General features: G+C 51.4%; 1 protein-coding gene and 1 long non-coding RNA gene across 2 annotated transcripts in view; one reads left to right on the plus strand and one right to left on the minus strand.

Moving 5' to 3' along the window:
* Positions 1-7,522: 7,522 nt before the first annotated feature.
* CCR7 (C-C motif chemokine receptor 7) lies at positions 7,523-17,429 on the plus strand. Its single transcript, XM_042027932.1, has 3 exons — positions 7,523-7,798; positions 12,718-12,767; positions 14,075-17,429. Exons 1-3 carry the CDS (start codon positions 7,789-7,791, stop codon positions 15,137-15,139), a joined length of 1,125 nt encoding a protein of 374 aa, XP_041883866.1. The 5' UTR covers positions 7,523-7,788; the 3' UTR covers positions 15,140-17,429.
* A 2,822-nt stretch (positions 17,430-20,251) lies between these two features.
* The window catches only part of LOC121664563, a 4,585-nt gene continuing 313 nt past the window's right edge, over positions 20,252-24,523 (minus strand). Inside the window, exons 2-3 of the long non-coding RNA XR_006016038.1 lie at positions 21,708-21,763; positions 20,252-21,097 (exon numbers count right to left, since the gene is read on the minus strand). This is a non-coding gene — a long non-coding RNA (uncharacterized LOC121664563). The remainder of the gene's footprint in view (positions 21,098-21,707; positions 21,764-24,523) is intronic.

A 24,523-nucleotide genomic window follows, 5' to 3' on the forward strand; every position in this document is an offset into this window, starting at 1 on the left:
CAGTGGTCTGTTCTTGTCTTCTAAGGTAATGCCATTGTTTGGTTCAGAGCTTTCATCAGCTGTTCTCTACCTCAAGCCAGAGGAAAATAAACACACAGGATTTGATTTCTTACACGGTACCAGCTGCTGGCTGGACTGGAGCACCCCCTCCCTGTCCCCACCCCACAGGGCCCAGGTGAGGCTCCACACCTGAGGTGCTGCAAACCCTTGTTGTGCAACAGCTTTTATCTGCAGCAGCCCTGGGTTCTGTAGGCCGGGGGTGCTTTTCATCTGCTCCAGATTCTCAAGGTGAATGTAAATAACTAATTATTGGCAAAGACGGGTGTGTGCAGTTCAGGGTGTGTACCTGAGGGAGTAGGTGTCGTCTTCACAGATGAAATAACTTGTCCAAGCATATGAGAACCTGAACGAATGCCTGTGGGCAGCGTTGGAGCACTGACCAGCTCCATGGTGCCTGGCAGAGGTGCCCACAAGGGACAGGAGCATCAGGGACCCAGCACAGGAGAGGGACTGGCCTCAGGAGAAACCTGGCTCCTGCAGCAGCCCTTCCTCAGAGCAATCTGGAGCTCCTGATGGGCGCCATGCCCTCCTACAGGTCCTCAGTGGGATGTTCTTGATGGACCCTGTGCCCACCTGCAGGTCCCCAGCAGGGCCAGGAACCCTTTCTCCCACGAGGAAGAGCCCTCATGCTTTGCTGCTGGTCTCGCTGGAGCTGCTCTGCTTCCTGGGTGCCCTGTTTGGCAGGCGGTGGGTGCAGGCTGGAGATCTGGGGTGCAGAGAGCTGGCAGTTCCTCACACCCCCAGGGGCCTGAAGCAAAGAGGCAAATCCAAGCCTTGCATCGTGCGAGGGAGTTGTTTTCTTTGGTTTGTTTTTCTCTTCATGAAAAACCAGGGGTTTTCGAGTGTGACTCAGGCGTTGTGACCTCTGACATCACCATGGTGCTGCTGCTGGTTTGCTCTGCACGCAAAGCTTCTCGTCTGTGTTGGGTTGTTGTCAAAAATATGCTTTTATCTCACCACAAAAACGCACTCAGTAAAAGTTATTAAGAAGCCTGGTTTAAAAAAAGAACTGATCTTAAGATTTTTTGTTGGTTTGGGGGTTTGTTGGAGGGTTTTCTTTTTTGCATTAATGTAATTATTAGATTTTATCACCCTCAAAACCTTCTAACCTACAAAGCTGGTACAGAGTAACGGGTACATAGCACAAAGCAGGCCCAAAGGGTAAGTTTTGAAAGGGATTTAGATGTTAAAATAAGAATCAGGCACCTTGTGAGGTTGTTCAGAAATGATTCACCAGGCAAAGTGAACCCAGAGCCCAGGCCTCCAAGAGCTTCATCCACCCAAATCCCTTCCAAACCCCTCACCTACACACAGGACTGAGCTTGGCTTCCCAGAAAGACAAAAGCCTCATGTTTGTGCAGTAGCTGAACTTTCAGAGAAGAAAAAACTTATGGAGGAACAAACAAGGGGTTTTTTTTTAAAAAGGTAAAAAATCACCTGTGTATCACCTGGACAAGTCTTGCCAAGTTGCTCTGCCTGGAGCCAAACGAGCTGCAGACACTGCTCACAGACAGGATTATGCAGGTGACAGAAATAAAACAGATTAAAGGAGCTTTACAGGAATAAAATATCAAAGCAAACGTGAACGCTGGCACAGAGGGGTGGCTGGGGCAGCTCTGCGTGTCAGGGAACCAGAGCCTGTTCAGAGCCTTGTGCTGCAGCAACGCAGCTCAGGGCAGCAGCAGAGAGACCCTGAACCCCAACCCCAGGTGCTTTGGGGGAGCAGGTCCAGAGGCCCTGATGGGGGAGCCCACAGCCACACTTGCGTGGTGATAAACTGGGGGCGAGGAGGGTCCTGAGAAGGGGAGGTGTGGGTGGGCAGCACACAGGGAGCAGGGTCAGACCCTCGCTCTTCTCAGGCCTTTGCCGAGGTCCCTCCTCTATCCCAGGATGTGCTTTTCCATTTCCCACCAGCTCCAAGTGCAGCCTCTGTGCCTGCCCTATCCCAAGAAGGCAGGGATGGTTTATCTCTCCTTTCCTTCCCCCTGGTTTTGCCCTGAACCTCCAGCCAGGCAGGCTTTGCTGTTCCATTTTTTTTAAAAAGCTATTTTGGATTTTTTTTTCTCAATTCATCAAAAGCTACTCAAAGCATGTTTGGTCAGCCACCAATCCAAACCCCCCCACCATGCTGCCACCACCACCAAAACGGCGCAGTCCTTGCTACTGGGTGACCTCCTGTTATCCACTTAACCGACAAGTGTTCCCAACAGGAAATACTGGGGAAAAACACCCCTCATGGCCGACTGGAGATGGAACTGGTGCAGGTTGTGTGCTGGCAGAGGTGTGTGAGCTGGAGCAGGCGCTGCCACCAGGAGTCCCCATCAACCTGCCCTGAGAAGGACACACAGCCCTACCCTTGGCTGCAAACGTGAGCAGTGTTTTTCTGGTACAGGATCGTCAGCGCCAGCCAGCAGCAGTTGTGGCAGCTCATGCTCTGTGTGACTGCTCAGGGCTTGAAACGACACAACTCCTGCCTGTGAATTCAGCTTCCCCCACCCCGAGCTGCTCAGAGTGAGATGCAGTGGGACCAGCTCACAGTGTAAGGCATTTGTACCAGTTTGCCAAATCAGGGTGAGATGCTCACAGGTCACTCACCTGCAGCTTTGAGCTCTCCAGGCACCTGGATATGAACTGCGGGTGCTGCACTGCAGAAGTGGGGGTTCAATTATGTCAGGCAGTCAGAGGGGCTGGAATTCCATGTGTTCTCCCAGGCAGGCACCCAGCAAGTTCCAGTTCCATCCTGGACTGTTGCAGCCAAGACTGTTCGTGCCTCCCAGGAGCTGCAACACCTGTTCAAGACTTTGAATCCAGGGCTTGGATCCCTAGGCTTGAAATCCCCCCTGTGTATGCAGAGTGTTACTGACAGTGACTGGCAAACCTCTCCCAATGGGATCTGATGACCAAGTGGGATCAGGCACTCAAACCTGAAAGCCCAGATCCTGCTTCAGGTCTGTCTTGCTGTTTGTGCTCTCAGTTCCCTTCTTTCACTTTGACGTTTCTTTTTCCACAGTCTTCGAGGGGGTTTTTGAAGTGGTTTCGCGCGTATCAGGCTGGTGTCTTATTTTTTTTATAAATCACCAAAAAAGCTTCACTTCTGACTCCAGAATTCAGTAATTTCTGTCAACAACCAGTTTCAATTTGCTTTTATCACCCGATTCTGTTGAAAAGTCAAGAAAAAGCCATCTTAGTTCTGGCACCAGTTTCAGGGTGGGGAAAGCCAAACCAGAAAGAGTGACAGTAACAATAACAGAAACCGAGTGAAAAGTCACATCATCATGGGTTTATTACACTTTTTTAATCCCAGGGATGAGAAATGCCAGATCTGTAACAGAGAAGGCTGGATGAGCTCTTCTGGGAGCAACCACTGATGGGATTATTTCTGCTTTCTATATCCAGTTTTCATCCAAAGACAGCAGCAGGTTGGTGTTAAACCCTCTATCTTTTGAACAAGGTAACACAGCTCGCAGGAAGGATGTTTGCTGCATGGCCAGGGACACTTCAATTCTCAATTATTTTTATGGGTCATAATGCTTTATCTCCTTAATCAATATCCCTTTATCTCCCTAAACCGTATCTTGTTATGTCTCTGAATGATTCCCTGCTCACTAGTGTTTGATATCCTGTAGGAATAGCCCAGCAGTTTGCCCACCTGGGTGGGAAGGTTCAAACCATCTCTAGACACAACTGGTCCTCATAAGCCCCCCCCCACCACCACCACCACAGTTTCTGTAACATCCCAGGAGCTTTTCTTCCCCTTTTTAATCACCTCTCCTTTCCCGCCCATCATTCTGAGGTGACCACTGTCTCCTTCATGTTCAGGCCAGAAAGGATCCATTTGTTCATCACAGCCCCTCTGTGTACAGCCTGGGCACTGTGGGCAGACAAGAGGGAGCAGATCCCATGGGAAGCTGCCCAGCCCTGCCCTGAGGGACGGAGGGACCAGCAGTGCCTGTGATCAGTGGCCAATCACCCAGATTGCCCTTCTCACCCTGGGGTTGGAAAGGGGAGTGCCGCTGTCCCTGACAGCCTGACCCCTCCCCACTGGTGTCTCTGGATCTGCTTCCCTCCTCACATCTCAATTCCTGGGCTCCAGGGCAAGAGAGCTGCTTTCATGGGATAGAATCATAGAGCATCTGGGTTGTAAAAGACCTCCAAGGTCACCAGGTCCAACCTGTGACCAATCCCCACCTTATCACCCAGCCCAGAGCACTGAGTGCCACATCCAGTCATTCCTTGAACACCTCCAGAGATGGGGACTCCACCACCTCCCTGGGCAGCCCCTTCCAATGCCTGACAACCCTGTCCATGAAGAAATTCTTGCTGATGCCCGACTGTTTAGTGCAGGGCACATGCCAATTTGGTAAATCTTTTTTTTTTCTCTCAGAAAAGAACTGGAGAGCCAGGCCATCACCTGGGACACGATATGGGCTCAAAGCAGGTGAATTCCCAGTGACACTGGGTGTGCCCTTCCCCAGTGTGGCTGACCACCACGGGCAGCTGTGCATCCCAATCAGAGCCTGGCACTGCACAGACTGCTTCCTCCCTCCAAAGGATAACGATCTGTTAATAACCTGGTGGTGAGATCACAATCACGAGATGCTTCTCAGGGCATCCCCTACACTGGCTCAAAGAACTCTGCTGGGTGAGGAATCCCAGTTCGGTGCCACTTTTAAGGTCAGGAATTTACTCACGATTTCACTTCTGCTATTTTATATTTGCCTGAGGAACAACAGCGTCAACACCCCCCTGGAACAACACTGCTGACTTCCACCACCAACCCCCCTGGATGTCCCCAAACGTCAGAGGCAGGGTCTGGGCAGGAGCAAGGCTGGAGCTGGGACATCCCGGGCACCTCGGGTTGGCATTGCCAGGCAGAGGGAGCAGCAGGACAAACGTCAGGGTCCCTCCTTGACGTCAGTGCAAGAATGTGACTGGGAAGTGCAGCTGGGACAGGTCCACCCTGAACTCACCAATGCTTCTGTCTGGGCACTTCTGGCTTCCTCCAGCCATGGGGACAAACCTTCCCATGGCTCATGTCAGCCAAAGGGTGGAACAGGGGGACAGAGTTGGTGTTTCCATCTCAAATCACCTAAAGCAAAACTGGTGGAAAACACCAAAAGATTATGAATCCAGGATGTAAGAACATCACATGTTGTGCTTCTCTCAGACTGAATTCCACCTCCTTAGACAAAGCCCTGAGTTCTGATTTCCAAGCTCCCCCAGCCCATGCATGCCAGCTGGGACCCCTCTCCTGGAGCTCTGGGATCTTTCCCACTTCAGGATGTCTCTGAGACTGTGTTGAGACATCCCACAGGAGTTCCAGTTTTAGACACAGGCCAGGGATGTGAAACTAAACTTCCTTGTGATATTCCACTGCTGAGTGAGTTGCAATTTAATGTCAGGACAATTCAAGATTACGCAGTTCAATTCAGTTCAACTCAATATTTCAGTTCAAGTGGAACCAACGTGAGCTGATCTGAAATTTCTCTGAGCAAATTCCTGTGGAATTTATCAGGAACTGCACTTTTGTTGAGAAGTTTATCAATGAAAGCTGCCACCCAGCCCCCGCTGCAGCCTGGGCAGCAGGTCTCAATCACTGACTTCCACTTTCCTGGGCACTGGAGGGGAGCAGAGGAACCCAGGGACTGGAATACCTGGTAATTTGATTCTTTTTATATAGGTAATTAACTTTGGGATAACAAATAGGTTCTAGTAGCACAGTGCAATGGCTTTCATGGGCACAGCTCAGGCCTGGCGCTGAGTTTGGTCTGTTTGCTCACACAGGATCCCAATTTTGTGAAAAGCAGCTCATGGGGCACCCAGGTTCAGAAAATGTGTCAAAGAGATGGAATCACTCAGGCATGAAACAGGCTGCAAATATACACAATCAAATTAAGCAAAGATTTAATAAATGTTCTGAGAACTCCTGGGGTATAAAACATGACTGTACAAGAAGTTCAGTGTCATACATCAACAGCAAATTGTTTATTTTAAATATTCCCATTCTTTTTAACAAAAAAAGTTTGCTTGAATGAGCTCTGACAACACAGAACTTGGCATGCACCAAAACTTTGACATTGAATCTTGGGACCATGTGCAGAAAACAAATTGCAAACCACCGGCCTGCCTCCCCTCTCTTGCCTTTGGCTTCAACCAGGGTGGACCTGGGGTTGGATCCACCAGGACACTGCCTGGTGCCTCTCCCTGGAGCAGGGTGAGCACGCAGCACCCCGAGAGGCCCACGCCCCCTCTGCACACCCACGGCTCCCCAGGCAGCGCTGTGACCCTGTGTGAAGCTTTCACGGCCCTGTTACACCCCTTGATTCCGGGTATTCTGCTGCTACCCAAGGGAAGTCTTTCATCTCTGGTCTTCCTTGGCGGAAGTGGTTACGAGATAAAGCTCTCGAGGCAGCGTACCTGCCTGGATACCTGGTGAGCAAAGGCAAACAGAGCAATAAATAGCTGCAGAGATGTGAACGGCACCTGCTGTCTGAGATAAGTGCCAGGCGAGGTGCGGAGGAGTCAGTGCCGCGCACTCAGCACCAACGCGAGTGAGGGTCACCCTGTGTGAGCAGGGGAAAACCGTCACAGCTCTGCAGCCCCAGCACCCTGCCCTGGAGCACCCCAAAATCCTGCCCCGGAGTACCCCAGCACCCTGTTCCCCGAGCATCCCAGAGTGGGCTCAGAAACATGCCAGCACTGGTGCACTAAGAGGGAAGCATTGGGAAGGATTTTGAGTGACATTTGGGCTGGGACCACATCAAAGGAGGGTCTGAAACTGGATCTGGGTCTTCATAAAGGACCTAAGACAATCCACAGGAGCCTCAAAACTATCCTCCACTTCAGATATATTTAATTTGGGCTGGGATTCCATCCTGTGATGCCCTATTTTTCCACCTGCCTGCAGTAACAGTACTGACAGAGTGTAAGAAGATGGAGAGGACAAGATGCCAAAGGTATCACTTCTAGGTGACCCTGGCCTAGGAGTGTGAGGAGCTGGAGATGTTTCTGTCTGAGGAACAACCCCTCTGTCAGAGGGGTTCCAAGAGCAGAGCCCTCTTTGACACCCACCAAACGAAAGCCACTGGTTTGCCTTGGGGGAAGGTATGAGACTGACAAAGGGCAGAGCCTTTTGGGGAAGACAAAAATACACAAAATACCCAGAAAGAGAAGGGGGGGGAAGTCACTGAGCTGCTGAGTGTAGCGAGGGAGAAGGGCAAAGGGCTGCTGGCCATGAGTGGTCCTGTGCACTGAAACTTTTCAACCTGAACACCTTTCCGAAAACATGTCTGGTAGATGGGATGGGATCCTCTGTTTCCTCCGGCACTGAGGGCTCACAGATGAAGCAGGATTTACTGGAGAGGAGAGGTAAGAAAGGGCCTCCTTCCCCCGTTTCCTTCACCACAGACCATTTCTCATGTGCCAGTTCAAAAGCAGAGCACACTTCACTTCCCCGAGTGTCAGTAACAGCTCTGGGTGTGCGGAACACGCCAAGGCAGCACCTGAGCACCCCGAGAGCTCAGCACAGCTCTGAACTGATGAGAAGGAGGAGGAGGAGGGTCTACTGAATGTCAGTGACATCAGGGTGCCTGTGATCTCCTCACAAGGGTGCAGGAAGTATAAAAGCAGAGTTCCCCGAGGAGGGTCCCTGGCAGGAGCTGGGGAAGCGGCGCTGGAGCGGGTGATGCTCTTGCTACCTCTGTGACTGGATCCTGCTGGAACCACACCATGGATGGGGGTGAGTACCTGGGCTGCAGCCTCTGGCTGTGTCTTCAGCTTTATTAATGATGTCCAGCCCCTGTTCTGTGACACAGGAGTGGAGCACTTCTGTTAGAGTATTTAAACAGTATAAAAGACTTTCATCTTCCTCGTTTTTACTATTTTTAAAAAAATGGACAGTTCTCTTTTAGAAGCTCAAAAACCTCAAATCACTTCAGAAACAAACACAAAAAAAAAAGAGGTTGGGAGGCAATTTTAAGGGGCCCTTTTGTTCCAAGGCAAATGGAATCTTTCATAATTCACATCTTTTCTTCTGTGTTCTTAATTTAAAGAAAGAGAGAGAGAGAGAGAGAGACCACTCTCCCTGGCAACGTTTTAATTCAGTGAATCAATCGAGGAACTGGGAGCAAGAAGAGCTGAGTTTGTTCGATAAGTCCATCCAGTCTTTTGCAAATTATTTCTATTAAGAAATATCTGCAGGAACACTGGGGGATGCAGGAGGCTCTGGGGATGGTCCAGGGATGCAAAGAAGCTCTGGGGGATGCAGGGAAAAGAGGGGGCAGGTCCTACAGGACCCTCCAGACTGGAGCAGGGAATGGGCCAAGGGAGTCTTCTTTCTCCTGGATGTCTCCTCACAGCCTCTGGCAATCAGTGGCTTAGGAAATTCCTGGATTTTGGAATCCCTGCATCCAAACAAACACCCAGCTGCAGCGGCCCACCAGACATCACTCTTCTCTTTTAAACTTTTGACCTCCGCATCATCCTGTGGGCACTTTGTGGGCTGCTTGTTCCAAGGGGTTCAGCGTCTGGGGGCAGCTGAACTCAGCTCCTGGGAAAGGTTAATCATGACAGGGCAAAGAAAGCGTTAGTGAGAACCTGACAAGATTATGATAATGTTCCTGCTTTGGGGTTTTTTGTCCTACTGTTGTATTTCAGAGGAATATTTCATTTCCCTGGAAGATGCACAGCCATGGTGCTTTCTTTAAAACACGACTGGCTCATTCAGCAGGAAATTTTCGACTTGCTTTTCTCTGCTTATCTTGTCTTTTGATTCACAGTTTCCTGAAAGGAGTGGAGGTAGATAATTATTAACTTTCTTCTGTGATAGATCAGTGAACACATGAAATAAGAGCATGACTGGGTTTCGCTGGGTCCTCTCGCTCCCGAGATGACAGTGTCTTTCCTCTGCCAGTTTTGAGGAGGGGAAGGGGGGAGAACGGGCTGATAACTGCCAATAGTCATTAGATCGCTTAAGTATGATTAACTTTTCACAGAAATACCTAGTTCTTCCCCCAAAAGCCTCCTGTACTGCTGGTGAAGGGGCACCAGAAACTGGTACATGTATAAAACACAGAGAGCAGGTTACTCACTGCCTACACGTGTGCTGAGACCGGAACTTGCACTTTGCAATTCTGGATGGCCAAAAAACGTTCTTTCACCATGAGGGTTTGGCCAGAGCAGGTTTGCTCAGCTTTGCCAATGCTCCCTAAAGCATTCCCAGCACCTGCTTTGCTCTCATGCATCTCTCAGCTGTAGTTGCAGCCAGACCCTCATGAGCTGCCCCCGTCATTTGTGTGATCTGATCAACCACCCTCAGCGCTGTGTCTCTCCCCTCTTCCAGGCAGGTGTCCTAATACCAAATACTTCCACTGCCAGAGGCCTTTCTGGGTTCACCTGAGGGGATTCACTGCTCCTGCAGCTGCTCTTATCTTGATGACAATTCGTAGCTGGTGCTGAGGGAGATCCAGATAAACTGGGAGGGATCTACCTGTCCAAATTCACCCACTCTTCTGCCACAGCATGGCCTGAGCTGTGCCCCAGGTGCCCACCCCAGGTGCCCACCCCACAGCACCTGAACTCCAGCTTAAAAACACCTGTTTCTTTCCCTTTGCTATTGAGGGAGCCTGAACAGCTCAACAGGTGTCAAGGGATGAATCCCACACCCTGTGCTTAATCTGTGCAGGAAGATTGTAAAACTGAGGGGTTCCCATCCACTGCCATGAACAGACCCCTTCCTTCCTTCCTTCCTTCTCATGGAGCAATTCCCCTTTCCACCTGTTTCCAGGTCCTTCAGGACAAGGATGGCCTCAAACCAGCACCTTCCAGGCTGAGAGACATGGGGGCTGACACGGGGCTTTAAGGCCAGGCTGACTCATTTGCTGTGGTGGGGTTTTGGTGTATTTTTATAAATGAGGTTTCTAGTGCAACTGGCTGCAGGGACTTTTGGGAGGGTTATTTTTTCTTTAATATTTTGAGGAACAAAACATTAAAAACTTTAAGAAAATACCCACAGCAGCCAACTGCCCGGAGGTGTGAAAAAAAGAAAGGAGGTGTGACAAAAAGGAAAGGAATGTACCTAAACTGCCTGATAAACTGCAGAGCAAAACTCATGTCCTGATAATTGCGTCTGCCCACTGCCCTAGACCACAAGACAAGTTGGGGAGATGCAAGTCCTGTCCAGTCTGACTGAAACCAGTGACACAAATGTGCTCAAACTGGTACAGAGGGAGCAGGAGGCAGCAGGGCCTCTCTGGTTGTGCTTACGCAAACATGTAATCTGAGGTGGGGGCACAGAAGAGGGGCAGAAACAGCACAGGCTTTCTTCATATTGAAAAGTCATTTGACATTTAAGACACTTGAAACAGCAACTGAGAAGGGGGAGGAAAAACACCTATGATGATCTTCAAAGGAATGATATCGGCTGAACTGTTTCAGGAGTTGGTTGAGTCACGTTCTCAGTCCTGTTTTTCTAGACCTTCACAGGGTGATAAGGAAACAGAACAGAGCAAAAGAGCCCTCACCAGGGCTGAGTCTGGGCCTGGTCAGGTTAAGTCAGGGCTGGACCTGGAGTTTACAAACCAAGCCACGGAGAGCTGGTGGAGCCTGGTTTAGGTGGGTGCTTTTCCTCCATGTAATGAGGGTGGTTCTTCTCTGCCTCTTATCCAGCTGCCCCAGGGGTAATTGCCTGTGGGGCTGAGCTACCAGCACAGGTACTTATCACCCAGCCAGAGGCAGCCAGGAGCACCATCTCCAGGAGTCCCGGGAAACCAGGCTGTTCAGAAGGTGGAACAGAAGACTAAAGGCTGCTATGGGGTTTGCAGAGTCAGGGACCTCGTGCCCGTATCCCAGGCAGGTAGAGCAGTTACAGTCTGGGCTTGCTTAAACCCACCTAGTGATTCTCAATCCTTGGGGGTTTTAGTGTATTTCCTGTGTCATATGCAAAAGGAGGGGAGCAGCTTGAAGGGGTGACAACCACAGCAGACACCAAACCTCTTCCTGCAGTCTGGGGCTGGTCAGAGTGAAAGCCACTGGCTGGACAGAACAGCCAGAAGCTTCACTTCACCCCTCAGTCCCAACCTTGCTCTCCTCCACTCCTGAGTCACCTGCACTAAGGGTTCCCTAGGGAACCTTTCAGATACGCCCAGGAAGGTTTGGAGAAAGTGAGGGGTGGACGACCACAACTGAGCACACAGCTGCATGAGCATAAAAGATGAAAATGAGGGGGGAAGGTGAGACAGAGCTTCTAGAAGACCTCAGGGGAGGCTCTCACACAGGCCTGGGGATGAGCACTATGACTTTTCACACGTGATTGAGGATCTCTTACCCACACATCAACCTCACGTATAAAAAAACATCCCCACTCACAGGTACAAGAGTAACTATCTGTTATTAGTGAAGCTGTTGCTTAACATGGGGGACTTAACATGGGGACTTGGTGCAATGTGTGCAGTTACCTGTAGTGGAAGTTCATCATCCTGGTCTGGTACAACGTGAGCAGGAGCCTGGCAGAGCAGGCTCCAAACTGAAACCAAGCAGAAACCAAGCAGAGCTGTATCCAGCAGACACTAAGCACTGGAATCCGCCACATTCATGAACAACCAGGCCATGAGGAGCAAGGCAGAGTTCTAGGAGGAATAAGGAGCTGAAAGCCAAAGGTATCTCCTTGCCCAGGGCCCCTAGAGCAGAAAACCCTCAGGGAGTGAGGGGCTGCAGGGACCAGCCAGTGCCTGGAGGGACATCGTGGGTGAAGGCACCCCTCAAGGAGGGACACATCTCCTGCTCACACCAGAGTGGATCCCAGGATCTCACTGCCACCTTCCAGCTGAGCAACTTTCAGTGGCAACCGCCTGAGGTAGATGCTGGTACGAACTGTAAAACAAGTGAGGAGAAAGCTTTCCCTGGCCCCGGCCCTGCTAACCACAGCAGGAAGAGCTGCTTGGCTGAGATTGCTCTCACCACCACCACACCTGGCTCTGAATTCAGTTTTTCCTCCCAGCTGTCAGCATCCTCTATTTTCATATCCCAAGGCAGCAGAAGGCAACTCTTGACATTTAGAGACAAGCAATAAATTTCAGCCAGTTCCAGTTCTGTCTATCCCATGGGGAGCTGAGCTCTCCTCTCCACAGCCCAGGCACCACACAGGAACAGCTGGGCCAGATTTATGGCCCTCACAGCGGGATGTTTTCACACGGATTAAGCTGCACCCTCACTGCTCAGACACAAGGGAACAGGCTGCTGGCTGCCCGCAGGGAAAAGCATTGGATAAAATCTAAATGGGTGCACTGTGCCCGAGTTAAGAGTCTTCAGCTCTCAGCCTTCACTGGATGGGGCTCTGAGCAACCTGGTCTAGTTGAAGATATCCCTGCTCACTGCAGGGGGTTGGACTGAATGACCTTTAGAGGTCCCTTCCAACCCAAACTGTTCTATGATTCCATGAAGCCAGAGGGGCCAGGCTCCTGAGACTCCATCGGTGCTGACAGTAACGTCCATGACCCTGGGTTATCTTGCTGGCATCTTCCCCAGGTTTTGGTTTCCTCAGTGGTGAGGGCTCTGCAGGGTTCACAGTGCCATGGTCAACATGATCCACTGCTTTTTCAAAGTGGGAACCGTGTGGAAACCCCCACTCAGCCACTAACACAGTATCTCCTTCTTCCCTAGGCAAGCAGCTAAAGGTCACCCTTGTTTTCAGCCTGCCGCTTGTTTTTCAGGTAAGATGTTTTCAACAACATTGTTGAAATCCCGCTGCTTTGTGTTGTGGGTAAAGGGAGATCTCAAAAACTCTGAGCAGCCACCCACAGTCCCAGAAATGTGGGGGGACACAGCTACTCACCCCAAGATCCAGCTGTGGGAGGTGAGAGCAGAGCCCAGCTACAGAAAAACAAACAAGAGAAACAAAAGGAAGGAGAGCAAAACGGTGACAAATGCAGTGATTTTCAGATGGCCTGGGCTGTGTGAGTCCCCTTTTAGCCCCAAAATGAGCATTTCCAGGTCACACAGGAGCACCCCACATTGATTGCAGCAAGCAGCTGGTTCCCGCTCCCTGAAAATTCCTGGTCAAGGTGCCGGGCTCTGACCGAGCACAGTGCTGGAGAGGGATGTGCCCAAGGAGGAAGAGTTCAGCATCTTCCTCTGCCTGTTCTTGCTCAGAGTCCCCTGGCACAGCAAGGAGCACCCCAAGCATGGAGCTGTGCCATGACCTGCTCCCAAACCAGGGGCTTGGTCCCTCGGCAGCCTTGGCCACCCCCCAGCCTGTGGGGCTCCATGGGCTCAGCCTGAGGGCAGGGCAGAGCAGAGCAGCCCGTGCTTCTCCCTTTCACTGCTGGCAGCCCGGCAGGATGTGGTGAAAGCCAAACTGCCGAGATGGAGAGCACCGAGATGCTCACCGATAAAGGGTGAGGGTATCCAGGGGAAACCTTTCATCTCTGTGCGATGGAGAGAAGGTTCTGGAGACTAATAAGTCACAAAAATCAGGGCACAGATACCACAGGCTCTGTCTGCCCTGCAGGTTATGGGAGTGTAGGAAGATGAAACGAGAATAATCAGAACTGAAATCAGGGGCCTGAATGAGATGCTAGCACCGTGTCCGCGCTGACACGGAAACAGCTTCTGCTGAACTCACCTCACTTCCTCACAGTCACCTTCCTTGATTTTTAATTTAGCTGAAGGACATTTTATTTCTCACATTTTATCTGAGAGGCAGCTGTGTACACACAGCTGGAGGCAGGTCCTGGACATTCTGGAAAGCTGCCACATGTCTGAGGGTTTGCAGGTGTTGCTTTGGCTGAGCACTAAACATTTCTGGTGGAATTCCCTCTTGGAGCCCCCCGAAAAGCCCCAAACCTCACATATTTATGGGAAACACTTTCAGCCACAAGGTCATGTCAGCTCTGTTTGTGATGTTGGCATGAGCCTGCACTTGGGAACTCCCTGGGACTTCTCTCCAGGCCCCCTTCCCAGCACGGCCACGCAGGCACACAGTCCTTGTCCCAACACACTCTTCTCTTTCCTGTTCCAGATCTGTGCTGGGGACAATGTCACTGATGACTACGACTCCAACACCACCATTGACTACAGCATGTTCGAGTCCCTGTGTGAGAAGAAGGAGGTCCGTAACTTCCGTGCTGCCTTCCTCCCAGCCATGTACGGCCTCATCTGCATCATGGGACTGCTGGGGAACGGGCTGGTGATGCTCACCTACATCTACTTCAAGAGGCTGAAGACCATGACAGACATCTACTTGCTGAACCTGGCTCTGGCAGACATCCTCTTCCTGCTGACCCTCCCCTTCTGGGCCACAAGTGCAGCCACGCACTGGCTTTTTGGGAGCTTTGCCTGCAAAGCCGTCTACTGCATCTGCAAAATGAGTTTCTTCAGCGGGATGTTGCTCCTCCTGTCCATCAGCATTGACAGGTACTTCGCCATCGTCCAGGCTGCCTCAGCCCACCGCCTGCGTCCCCGGATGATATTCATCAGCAAGGTGACATGTGTCTTCATCTGGCTCCTGGCCTTCATCCTCTCGATCCCTGAGCTGGTTCACAGTGGTGTGAACAACTCAGACAGCAATCCCCGTTGTTCCATCATTGCTCATGACTTGCAGACCTTCAACACTGGCATCAAAGTGTCCCAAATGGTGTTTGGCTTCTTAATTCCCCTCCTGGTCATGTCTTTCTGCTACCTCATTATCATCAAAACGTTACTCCAGGCCCGCAACTTTGAGAAGAACAAAGCCATCAAGGTCATCATCGCCGTGGTCATCGTCTTCGTCGTCTTCCAGCTGCCCTACAACGGCGTCATGCTGGCCAAGACCATCTCAGCCTTCAACCAGACCAGCTCGTGTGAGGAGAGCAAGACGCTGGATGTGGCAGATGACGTGACCTACACCCTGGCCTGCTTCCGATGCTGCCTCAACCCGTTCCTCTACGCCTTCATCGGCGTCAAATTCCGCACCGACCTCTTCAAGCTGCTGAAGGAGCTGGGCTGCCTGAGCCAGGAGCGCCTCTGGCAGCTCACCACCTGCCGCGACAACAAGAGGTCCTCCTTCGCCATGGAGACAGAGACAACCACCACCTTCTCCCCATGAGCCGAGCTCCAGGCATGCTTTGGCTGAGCTGAAATGGTTTTGAACATTTTCTCTAGGGTGAACTCCTGGCAGAGCAAGACCTGCCACACTGCAGAGAAGGCGAGGGGAAAATCCAGCAGCCTCCCCCTATTTCAAGCAGCGAGGACTGCTGGCCAATATCCCATGAGTGGAGAGACTTTACAATAGAGTTGTCACTAACAGCAAAGCAAGGGAGAGGTGGTGAGTCTACAATTTCTCCTGTCATTTCACCTTTAGCTTACTCTTTCCCTGTCAAAATGAAAAATGCTCAAAATAGAACATTTACCCTAAAAGTGACAAGTACAAGAGAAAACAGACGTTGGTGCAGCAGAACTGTCGTTTGGAGCTGAGCTTCCAGGAGCATCATCTTTGCTTTGGATGTTGCTTTTAACAAGACAACCCGTTGCTCTACAGCCCCACAGAAATGCCCTTGCACTAAGTCAGTCCAAGGCAAACCCACAGCCTCGGGCTCGATGCAACACACAACCCCAGCTGTGGAGCTTCGGAGCACACGGCTGCTCCGCCTTCCCCACAGGAAGTGAGAGATGACCACAGCTAATGCAAAATCCACACAAACTCCAGCCATAATTTCAATTACTTCATATAAGACTGTAGCCACTCATAGCTCTGTCAGGAAAAGTACAAATTCCACTTTACTCCTGCCTGTTTCTGAGCTATCACCTGCTGACCTCAAGATAAATATGAACGTGAGTTTTCTCCTCCATTCCCAGTCCTTCTAGCAGGACTTCAGCTGCCTTTGAAGTCAGATCTGTATTTCACTCATAAGCTACTGGGGCGTGTTTTGCATCGGCGCTGTCGGCGCCAACAAAGACTGCTCACTGAGGTTTGATCTGAACACAAAGGACAATCCCATCCCACCACTGCCAGGGCCATGGCAGCTGAACAGCAGATTATTGTCATGGAAAGTCAGACCTTGGAGGAGCCCAGACTGTAATTCCAGTTGGCGCTTTTACAGGAAGAGCGAAGATTCTTGACGACAGATGAACACTCTGGGAACCACTGTTGTGGGACAGCTGAACGTCAGCTGGGAGGAGCTGCTGCAGAGTCTGGGCAGCTGTCCCTGTCCTTGTCCTGTGTGCTCTCATCCCACAGCACCCAGCTCTCCCAGAGCCATCACCAGTGGAGAGAGGTCTCAGCCTGGAGCTGCTCCCGGGGCTGACAGGGAAGACATGTCCATGTTCCCCTGAACACACAGAGCCATGAGCAGCAAAACACTCACTAAACAGACATTTATCCTTTTTTTCAACACATGGATCCATCAGGAGTGACACAGAGAACTCTCTCGTTCATAGGTTGTAAAGCATTGCTTTAGAGAACTGAGGACTAAAATCAGCTTTCCAAGACAGAATTCACTGGCTGGGTCTGAGACAGCACTGCCAGTTATTTTCCTGGCTGCCACCAGATCTAAATAAATTCTCCATAAACCATTTGCCTCTGGTGTACGGGATTTTTGCCAAGGGCTGGGATTTGGGAAGAGAGGATATTCTGCTCGGTGTTACCTGACTGTGCTGAACTGTTGAACTCATTTTCTTTTACAATGCCCAAGTAATTGTACAGAAGTGCTGCTTCTCTGTCACATGAAACAGGGGGTGACAACTAACACTGAACAGCTTTTTGCCCTTGATTTCCTCCTCATCCTTATTTGGGCAAGACACAGCTATCAAGATCTTGGCCAGAGCCAGGGACACCCCCAGCACAGGACACCCTCAGCACAGGGTATTTGCAGTATTCCTCATCAGTAAAAATAGGTCGTTAACGTATATTCAACATGTAAAGCTGCTTCACACAGACAAAGTTCAATCTGTTCATGAATGTACCCCGAGAACACTCTGCTTCCATGGAACCTTTTCATGCAGAATCCATTCACCCTATTCCAGCCAGGAGACTGCTCCACCAGCACCTGGAGCTGTACTTGTGTCCTGTTGATAAAAGCCATTCCCCTTCTGCAAATGGAGAGGTCTTCAGGTCTTTATAGACCAAACGAATTCCAAACAGCATAACACACAGCTGCTTCCATAAATGAGATGCAGAGGCACCCTCTGGGACAGCTGCAGCTCAGAGAGGCAGTGGTGATGTCGGAGTGACTGGCTTCCCCTGGTTAAATTTAACAGACACAACACATTTGCATCTAATTTAGATGAGTCATGTTAACACTGGCCTAAGATCCCAGCCTGAGGTTCCCCCCGATGTCTGAAAACTGACTGTATTTTGCTACTTGAGAAAAATAAATTATAACGATTTAAACAAAATACTTTTGGTTTTCCATTGCATTTTCTCTATCCTTGTACAGTCCTTGCCAATCCTTCTGTCCTGTCAGGAGCTGTTTGATCAGCTCAGCTTCACACCAGTGCTGCCCTGAAGGTGGGAGAGCATGGAAAATAAACTAAATAGAAAAATGTTGGTTTACTTCACCTGCTGATGGATTATAAAAGAAACAAGTCACCAGCACTTTAAGGAGTTTTTAACTATTAACCCACCTGTTATAATGCTGCTCCACAGCTGGATGTACCTGATGGCTACTCATCAACCTTTAAGTAAAAAGTCTTTAAGCTGTAGCATTTTATTGTTCACATTTAATTAAAATTCAGTAATAAGCCACCACATTACTGTGGGAATTGCTCACAGGGCGAGGCAGCAGCTCTGGGGGCTACAACCCCTACCCACAACCAGGGTGAGAGTAGGAACTACAACAATGAACACAATGCTCCTGCCTGACCTCCCCAGTTAATCTGTGCCTCAAAGCACATGGGGAAAGGCAGGGGGGGCCCATATCCTTCACAAAAAGTGCCTTGTAATTGGAACTATGGAATCAAAGAGGAAGAAACTCAAAGAACACGACAGGAGCCTGACACCCGAGTGCCAGAGCCAAGGCACATTTCTGCTTTCACTAAGCCATGAAAGTCTCCCGTTTTCTCCCAGAAGAGAAAGGACAAGGTGAGTTCCAGCATCTGGCCCAGAGTCTCAAGCAGCATCTCCAGACTAAGGCACAACACAAGATGCAGAACCCCAAACCCAGGGATCCTTACATAAACATTAGGTCTCACTGCAGCGAGGTCCTCAACTGCCCCAAGAGCTCATTTAAAGTGCACAAGGTGCAGTCAGCTGAGCAGGGCTTGGAGCCAGAACTGGGGATCTGCAGAGAGCCACAGCCCTTCCAACCATTCCCCCTGCTCCTCTGAGGTGAGCCAAACTCTTAATATTCAAGAACTTTCTTGATTAAGAAAACAGAGACACCCCCTTAAAGCCCTAACTTAAACCGGTAAAATTCACCCACCAAGCAACTGCACAAGATCACAACTTGGGCCACAAATATTACAGCCAAATCACACAGAACCTGTTACCAAAAAAAACCAAAAAGTTCTATTTCTAGGATGGATTTAACCCACTTTAATACCTTTCACCAGCAAGAGCTGCCTATTTCCTTTCACAGTTCCAAATCTTCTTTAAAAAGCCAATAAAAAAGCCTGGCCCTCATTAGAGAAAGGGGACACAGATTTGCCATAAACCACATAAAGGCACAGGAGGGAGTGACTGCCCAGTCCCAGCTGTGTGGAGTCTGGGTGGTTCCTGCAATCCCTGTTCCATGTTATTGTGGGGAATCCTGCATCACTCAGAAGCCCTGGACTCCTCATTGCTCTGGATAAGCATCACTGCTGATCATTTCTCCTTCCCTGACAGTTCCTTATCTCTGTGCGTGTGTATTTTTAAGTTACAGTTTGAAAGCCCTTCGTGCCAAATGGATCTGGGCTGGGTGGGAGCCAAACTGGAACGAGGAGCAAGTAAACTGGGAGCTGGCAGCTGCTCCCAGCTATCTCAGAGCAGGGTGCTGGTGTGTCACCTCCCTCTCTGTGCTGTCCCAGGCGCTGCCCCCACCACTTGCTGGTGAATCAGTTGATGGGAAGGGGAAAGTTCTCCAGGCAGGGCTGTGGTTTCTCGTGTGCCACCTGGGCAGCTGCGTGAGGGAAGTCCTTGTCACCCTAAAAAGGAATGAGCTGGAACCGGGTGAGGTAAACAAACCCTAAAAATAATGCCCGTGGGCGATGGGGAAGGGTGGGGGCACATTGCATCAGTCAGAATAGCTGAGAGCGGGCCATGGCTTCCTCCTCGCAGCTTCTTTTGTAAGGAAAAAAACCCCAAACTCCTGTTCTGGGGGTGGAGGTGTCACATCTCAGGGGAGAACTTTTTGTACAGCCAACTGTCCCTGTTGGCAGAGCTGCCTTGCCTGGGGCCACCTCCCCCAGGGAGGATGGTGGGGGTTCAATCCATCCCTGGGCCACTGGAAAAGGGATCCGGGGAAACTGAAGTCAGCTGAGCCATCACCTGCCTTTTGCTTGCATCATCACAAGCAGCTTCGTGACCTCAAAACAAGTAAATCAAAGAGTCTGACGAGGACATTTTACGGATTAGAAGGTGGCAGGATCAGCTCAGAGCCAACTGTTGGCACCAAGCAGGGGACAAGAACTTGCAGTAGAGATATAAGGAAAAGTAACCAGCTAAGCAGCACCATGCTGCATTCAATGGCAGCAGCACAACCCACTGCTAGACCACCTCAGAGCCCTGGAATGGGGGGTGTCCCCAGCCCTCCTCCTCACAGAGCCCAGCCCATCCTGCTCCTTCCCCAAGCACTAAAACCAGGTAGAATGTCCCTGGCTCTGTGCTCACACCACGTGTGGGAGCCCTGCCGGCCTCTTGCTGAAATGAAACACAATTTCATGTGTTCGGATTTAGCACAAATCGCCAGTTTTCAAGCCCAGCTGGGGCAGCCACCAACCCAAAATGAAAGTTATTTTTTCACTCTCACCTTTCACTAAGACCCCAGTTCTGCAGAGCTGAGTATTGATATTAAACCAGCAGAGAGTCAAGTGTTGATATTAAACCACCACCTGTCACTGCCACAGCTTGTTGTAGAAACCTTATTCAGGTCTGAACAGGTACGGAGCCTTCTGGCTCCACGTGCAGGGCAGCTGCAGAGCCAGCCCAGGCATTTGTCACTGCCGAGCCCCTGCAGCTCCTCATGTGCAGGAACCGAAACTTCCCTTCCTGCTGCTTTGTTTTTAATTCAATTGTCTGAAAAAAAAAAAAAAAAGAAAAAAAAAACAAGCAGAGAGCTGCTTTCCTTTCTGTGCTGCTGAGTGCTGGCACAAAAATTATTGTTGAGTGATCAGGGGCTTTACTGGGAAATTTCTGTGACTGAAGGACAATACTAATGTCCAGAATCGTCCTGCAGGAGAGGAAAAGGCCAAGTAACTTCCAGTGAAATAGACAAAAAGGCCGTCCAGGATTTAGAGTCTGTGCATGCTGCTCTGTACCAAAATCAGAACTTCTCTCACCAGTTCCAGTTCCTGGATCTTGGAGGTTTTACCCATGACTTTGTCTCCTCATCAGGGAACGTCCCACCTCCGTGTGAAGCTCAGTGAGCACACACACGTGTCCAGGTGTGCACACCTGTCCCAGCAGCCCTGGTTTCACTCCAGGGCAATCACAGCAGAATCAAACCCCTCTGGGGCAAAACCCAACTGTTGGGGCTGCACAGAGAGAAACTCACGTTTTCAGGGCAGAGTTGACTGATTCCCTGGGAGATAACATGTTTCTCCTAAGTTTTGGCCACACCAAGCAGCGAGAAAGAGCTTCAACCCCTGTGCCAGGGCGGGGAGTGGGAGAGGAAAAAAACAAAGCTCTTTATGGATGACTAACCCAGGCTCAGCTCCTCAGCGGGTGCTGCAGGAGCCCCTTTGAAGAGTTCCACACTTTTGCAGGTGGGTCCTGGTTCTGCCTCGCCAGGGGGTCACAGGTAGGGACAAGGCTCCTGCCTCAAACGTCACCCCCCACCTGTGTGCGGAGGGTGGGAGTCGTGGGGCACTGCAGAGCTGGGCCCCCACAGACGTGGCTCCCACCAGGCTTTGGAGGGTTGCAGCAGACCTGGAAAGGCACCAGATCCATGTGAGACTCACCCAGCTGTGTTGCCAGCAGCTCCTGGCAGGCCCCCCCAGCCCTCCCCACGCGAGCCGACCTCATGTGCCAGCGCTGCCTGCGCAGCCCAAACAGCCAGAGGCGTGAGGCTGTTTTGGAGCTGCAGAGAACAGCCAACAGAAAAGGTCCCCCCAACACCACAAAAAAGCCCTGAAAAGCTGCCAGAGCCTCCTGCCTTCACTGGGCAGCCTGCTCCAGGCACTACCCAGGCTGTGGCTGTTCTGCACCCGCCACACCAGAGAAGGTCGTCACAGAATGGTTTGGGTTGGAGGGAGCTCAGGATGGGGGAGCAGCCCCACAGCCGTGCCACAGGTCCTGTCCCAGCTGCCCCAGGGCCGGGGCACAGGGCTGATGCTCTAGTGAGACATCAGCTCTGCAGAAAAGCTGCTCCTCCTAGGGGACTTCTGGTACATGTTCCACCCCTGCCAGGGACCTGCTCCTGATCTCTGGCAGGGAAATGAGCCCCCTGTATAATCACCAAGGCAGAAAGAGCCTTCCCTCACGGGGCATTTTCTCCTGCAGCCATGGAGGAGGTCATGGCACATGGCCTGAAACACACCATGAAACGGAGCTCCAGTGACCAAGACGGAAACACTTCCTTCTCTTCCCTGACATCTGAAACAAAAAAAAAAGAGATTATAGGAAAAGCCCAGAACAGAAAGAACCTCCCAAAGCACTGGTGACCTCCCCAGGGCCTGAGTGACAGCCTCAGGAATGACAGGACAGCCCAGACAGGCTCTGAGTGACCCACAGCACATCCAGCACAGGTCTGTGGTCACCATCCCCTCTTGCCTGCGGCCATCCTGGCCCTGGGAACCAGCAGAGACAGAAAGCTGGGATAGAGGACAGCAGGGACATGGTCTCCTCCCTGTCCTTCCCTCGGAGCCACTCTCCTCTCCTCTTGCCTTGGGTCACAAGTTCCCTGTTCCTGGGAGAGGGCTCCCAGCCAAACCTCCGAACTCCCCACAGGCGGCCAGGACCGACCACAGCGCTCTCCTTGAGAGCTGCTGACACCATGTGGGAACGCCTGGGAAGTGATCCACAGACACCTCCTGCCCTCCAAGCCAGGACTCCGGGAAAAACTCGGGAAAGCTTACCCCTGAAGTAAAGGTGTGGGTTCAGATCGTGTGGAATCCCATTGAATCCCTCTGTCAGGCTAAAAAATGGACTTGCTCTACTTTGGTTTAATTTAAATCTACTGGAAGTGATTTGGCTTTGATTCACTTGATTTTTCCCTCTGGATCAGCCCATGCCTCTTCCACGTGATTTCAATAATCCATTCTCAGTGCTAAACTCCATCCTGTTTCTTACATCTTCCCATAGAAATGACATCTCCCACAGATCACATTCCACTGGCTTTGTACCCAAATTTCCTAGACAACTCTGGAAAACATAAATGGCCTTTTCCAGCCACCTCCTACTACGTGGGACCCTGTGGGAAACTCCAGTGCAGCTGCTCTGGAAAAATCCCAGCCTGGAAAATGGGATTTGTCAGGCAGCAGAAGATGCTTTCTTCAAGCAAGCTTTACAAACACACCCACTTCCCCACGAGGGCTCATTGTGCTTTTCAATCTCTCTCTCACCACGCAAGAATGGGTGGCTTCAGCTTCTGAATTTGTAGATGAACTGAGAAAAACACCATTGCCACTTCAGCGATCAGTGACTCAAAGACTTGTTCACCGTTACGCAGGTGCCAATAAACAGTTGCAGAGGTGTGAATTCTGCACCGAGGTGAAGCTACAGCTGGCAGAGGCTGGGACAGAAACTCCAACAGCAAATGGTGCCTCTGCTGGGAGGTTCTGTCACCCTAAAACCCCACCGCGTCAACAAATTGTTCTGGAGTCATCCCTGTGTAAAAGATAAAGATCTAAAGCTATTTGAGAGCATCCGAAGGGGGCTGTGAGGGGTGAAGGATCTGGAGGGGAAGAGTGTGAGGAGCAGCTGAAGGCACTTGGCTCCTCAACATCCTCCCGAGGGACAGCTCCGATCTCTGCTCTGGTGACCAGGGACAGAACCCCGGGGAACAGCTGGAGCTGTGTCTGGGAGGGTTAGGTTGGATAGCAGGGGAAGGTTCTTCCCCCAGAGGGTGGTCAGGCACTGAACAGGCTCCCCAGGGAATGGGCACGGCCCCAGGGTGGACAGAGCTCCAGGAGAGTTTGGACACCGCTCTCAGCACAGGGTGGGACTGTGGGGGTGTCCTGTGCAGGGAGGGGAGTTGGACTGGATGATCCCTGTGGGTCCCTTCCAGCTCAGGATATTCCCCGATTCTGTATTTGTCACCAAAGACGCACATGAAAATGTACAGAATTTCGTGCAGAAATACTAAACACAGTGATTTCAGGCTCCTTTTCCAGGGGGTGGCCAAACCCCTCCAACCCGGCACCTCTGTGCTCCTCCCGTGTGTGCGAGGACCAACTGAACTCCTCTAATCCACCCCCAAACCCGCTCCCCCCAAACTGAAACCTCCCCGGCTCCACGCACGTTTATCCACTTAGGTTTTGTCTTTTCTCCCTTGTTTGCATAGCAAAAAAAAAAAAAATCCTTTTTTGTGGCTTCTGCAGAAGACAAATGGAACAAAAACAACCCCGCTCGCCCCACCTATGCCACCAGCTTTTATCTGCGGGGGCCAGAGCCCAGAGCCCACCCCTTCAGATCTTATGGAAATAAACACTCGGTGACATCAAATCTGTTTTCAAGGAAAGGTTCCCACACCCCCTTACAAAACACTTCGGTATTTTTTTTCCCCGAGATGCTGCCCACGTGTCTCCCTTGCACACCACAGCACCAGCACCAGGCAGGGAACCCTCACCTGCCTCCCCCCCGTGCTCACCTGTCCCCACCTGCCCCCACCTGTCCCCAATTGCCCTCACCTGTCCCCACCTGCCCCCACCTGTCCGCACCTGTCCCCACCTGCCCTCACCTATCCCCACCTGCCCCCACCTGTCCCCACCTGCCCCCACCTATCCCCAATTGCCCTCACCTATCCCCACCTGCCCTCACCTGCTCCCCCTTGTGTTCACCTGTCCTCACTTGTCCCCACCACTCTCTCCTGTCCCCACCTGCCCTCATCTGTCCCCACGTGTCCCCAGCTGTCCCCACGTGGCCTCGGCCTGTCCCGGCCTATCCCCACCTACTCCCACCTGCTCCCCCGGTGTTCACCTGTCCCCTCCCCTGTCCCCTCCTATCCCCTCCTGTCCCCTGCTCTCCCCTGTCCCCTCCTGTCCCCTGCTCTCCCCTGTCCCCTCCTGTCCTTGCTCTCCCCTGTCCCCCTGTCCCCTCCTGTCCCCTGCTCTCCCCTGTCCTCTCCCCTGTCCCCTCCTGTCCCCTGCCCTCCCCTGTCCTCTCCCCTGTCCCCTCCTATCCCCTCCTGTCCCC

This window comes from Corvus kubaryi, unplaced genomic scaffold (assembly GCF_017639235.1).
Source record: "Corvus kubaryi isolate FWS band 111438036 unplaced genomic scaffold, C.kubaryi_AGA036_p1.0 37301, whole genome shotgun sequence".
Classification (NCBI taxonomy): domain Eukaryota; kingdom Metazoa; phylum Chordata; class Aves; order Passeriformes; family Corvidae; genus Corvus; species Corvus kubaryi.

What these genes read in the sequence shown, in the direction of transcription:
- CCR7 (XM_042027932.1), top strand. An exon ending in GCCTGCCGCTTGTTTTTCAG is followed by an intron (nt 12,768 to 14,074) that starts GTAAGATGTTTT and finishes TTCCTGTTCCAG; the next exon opens with ATCTGTGCTGGGGACAATGT.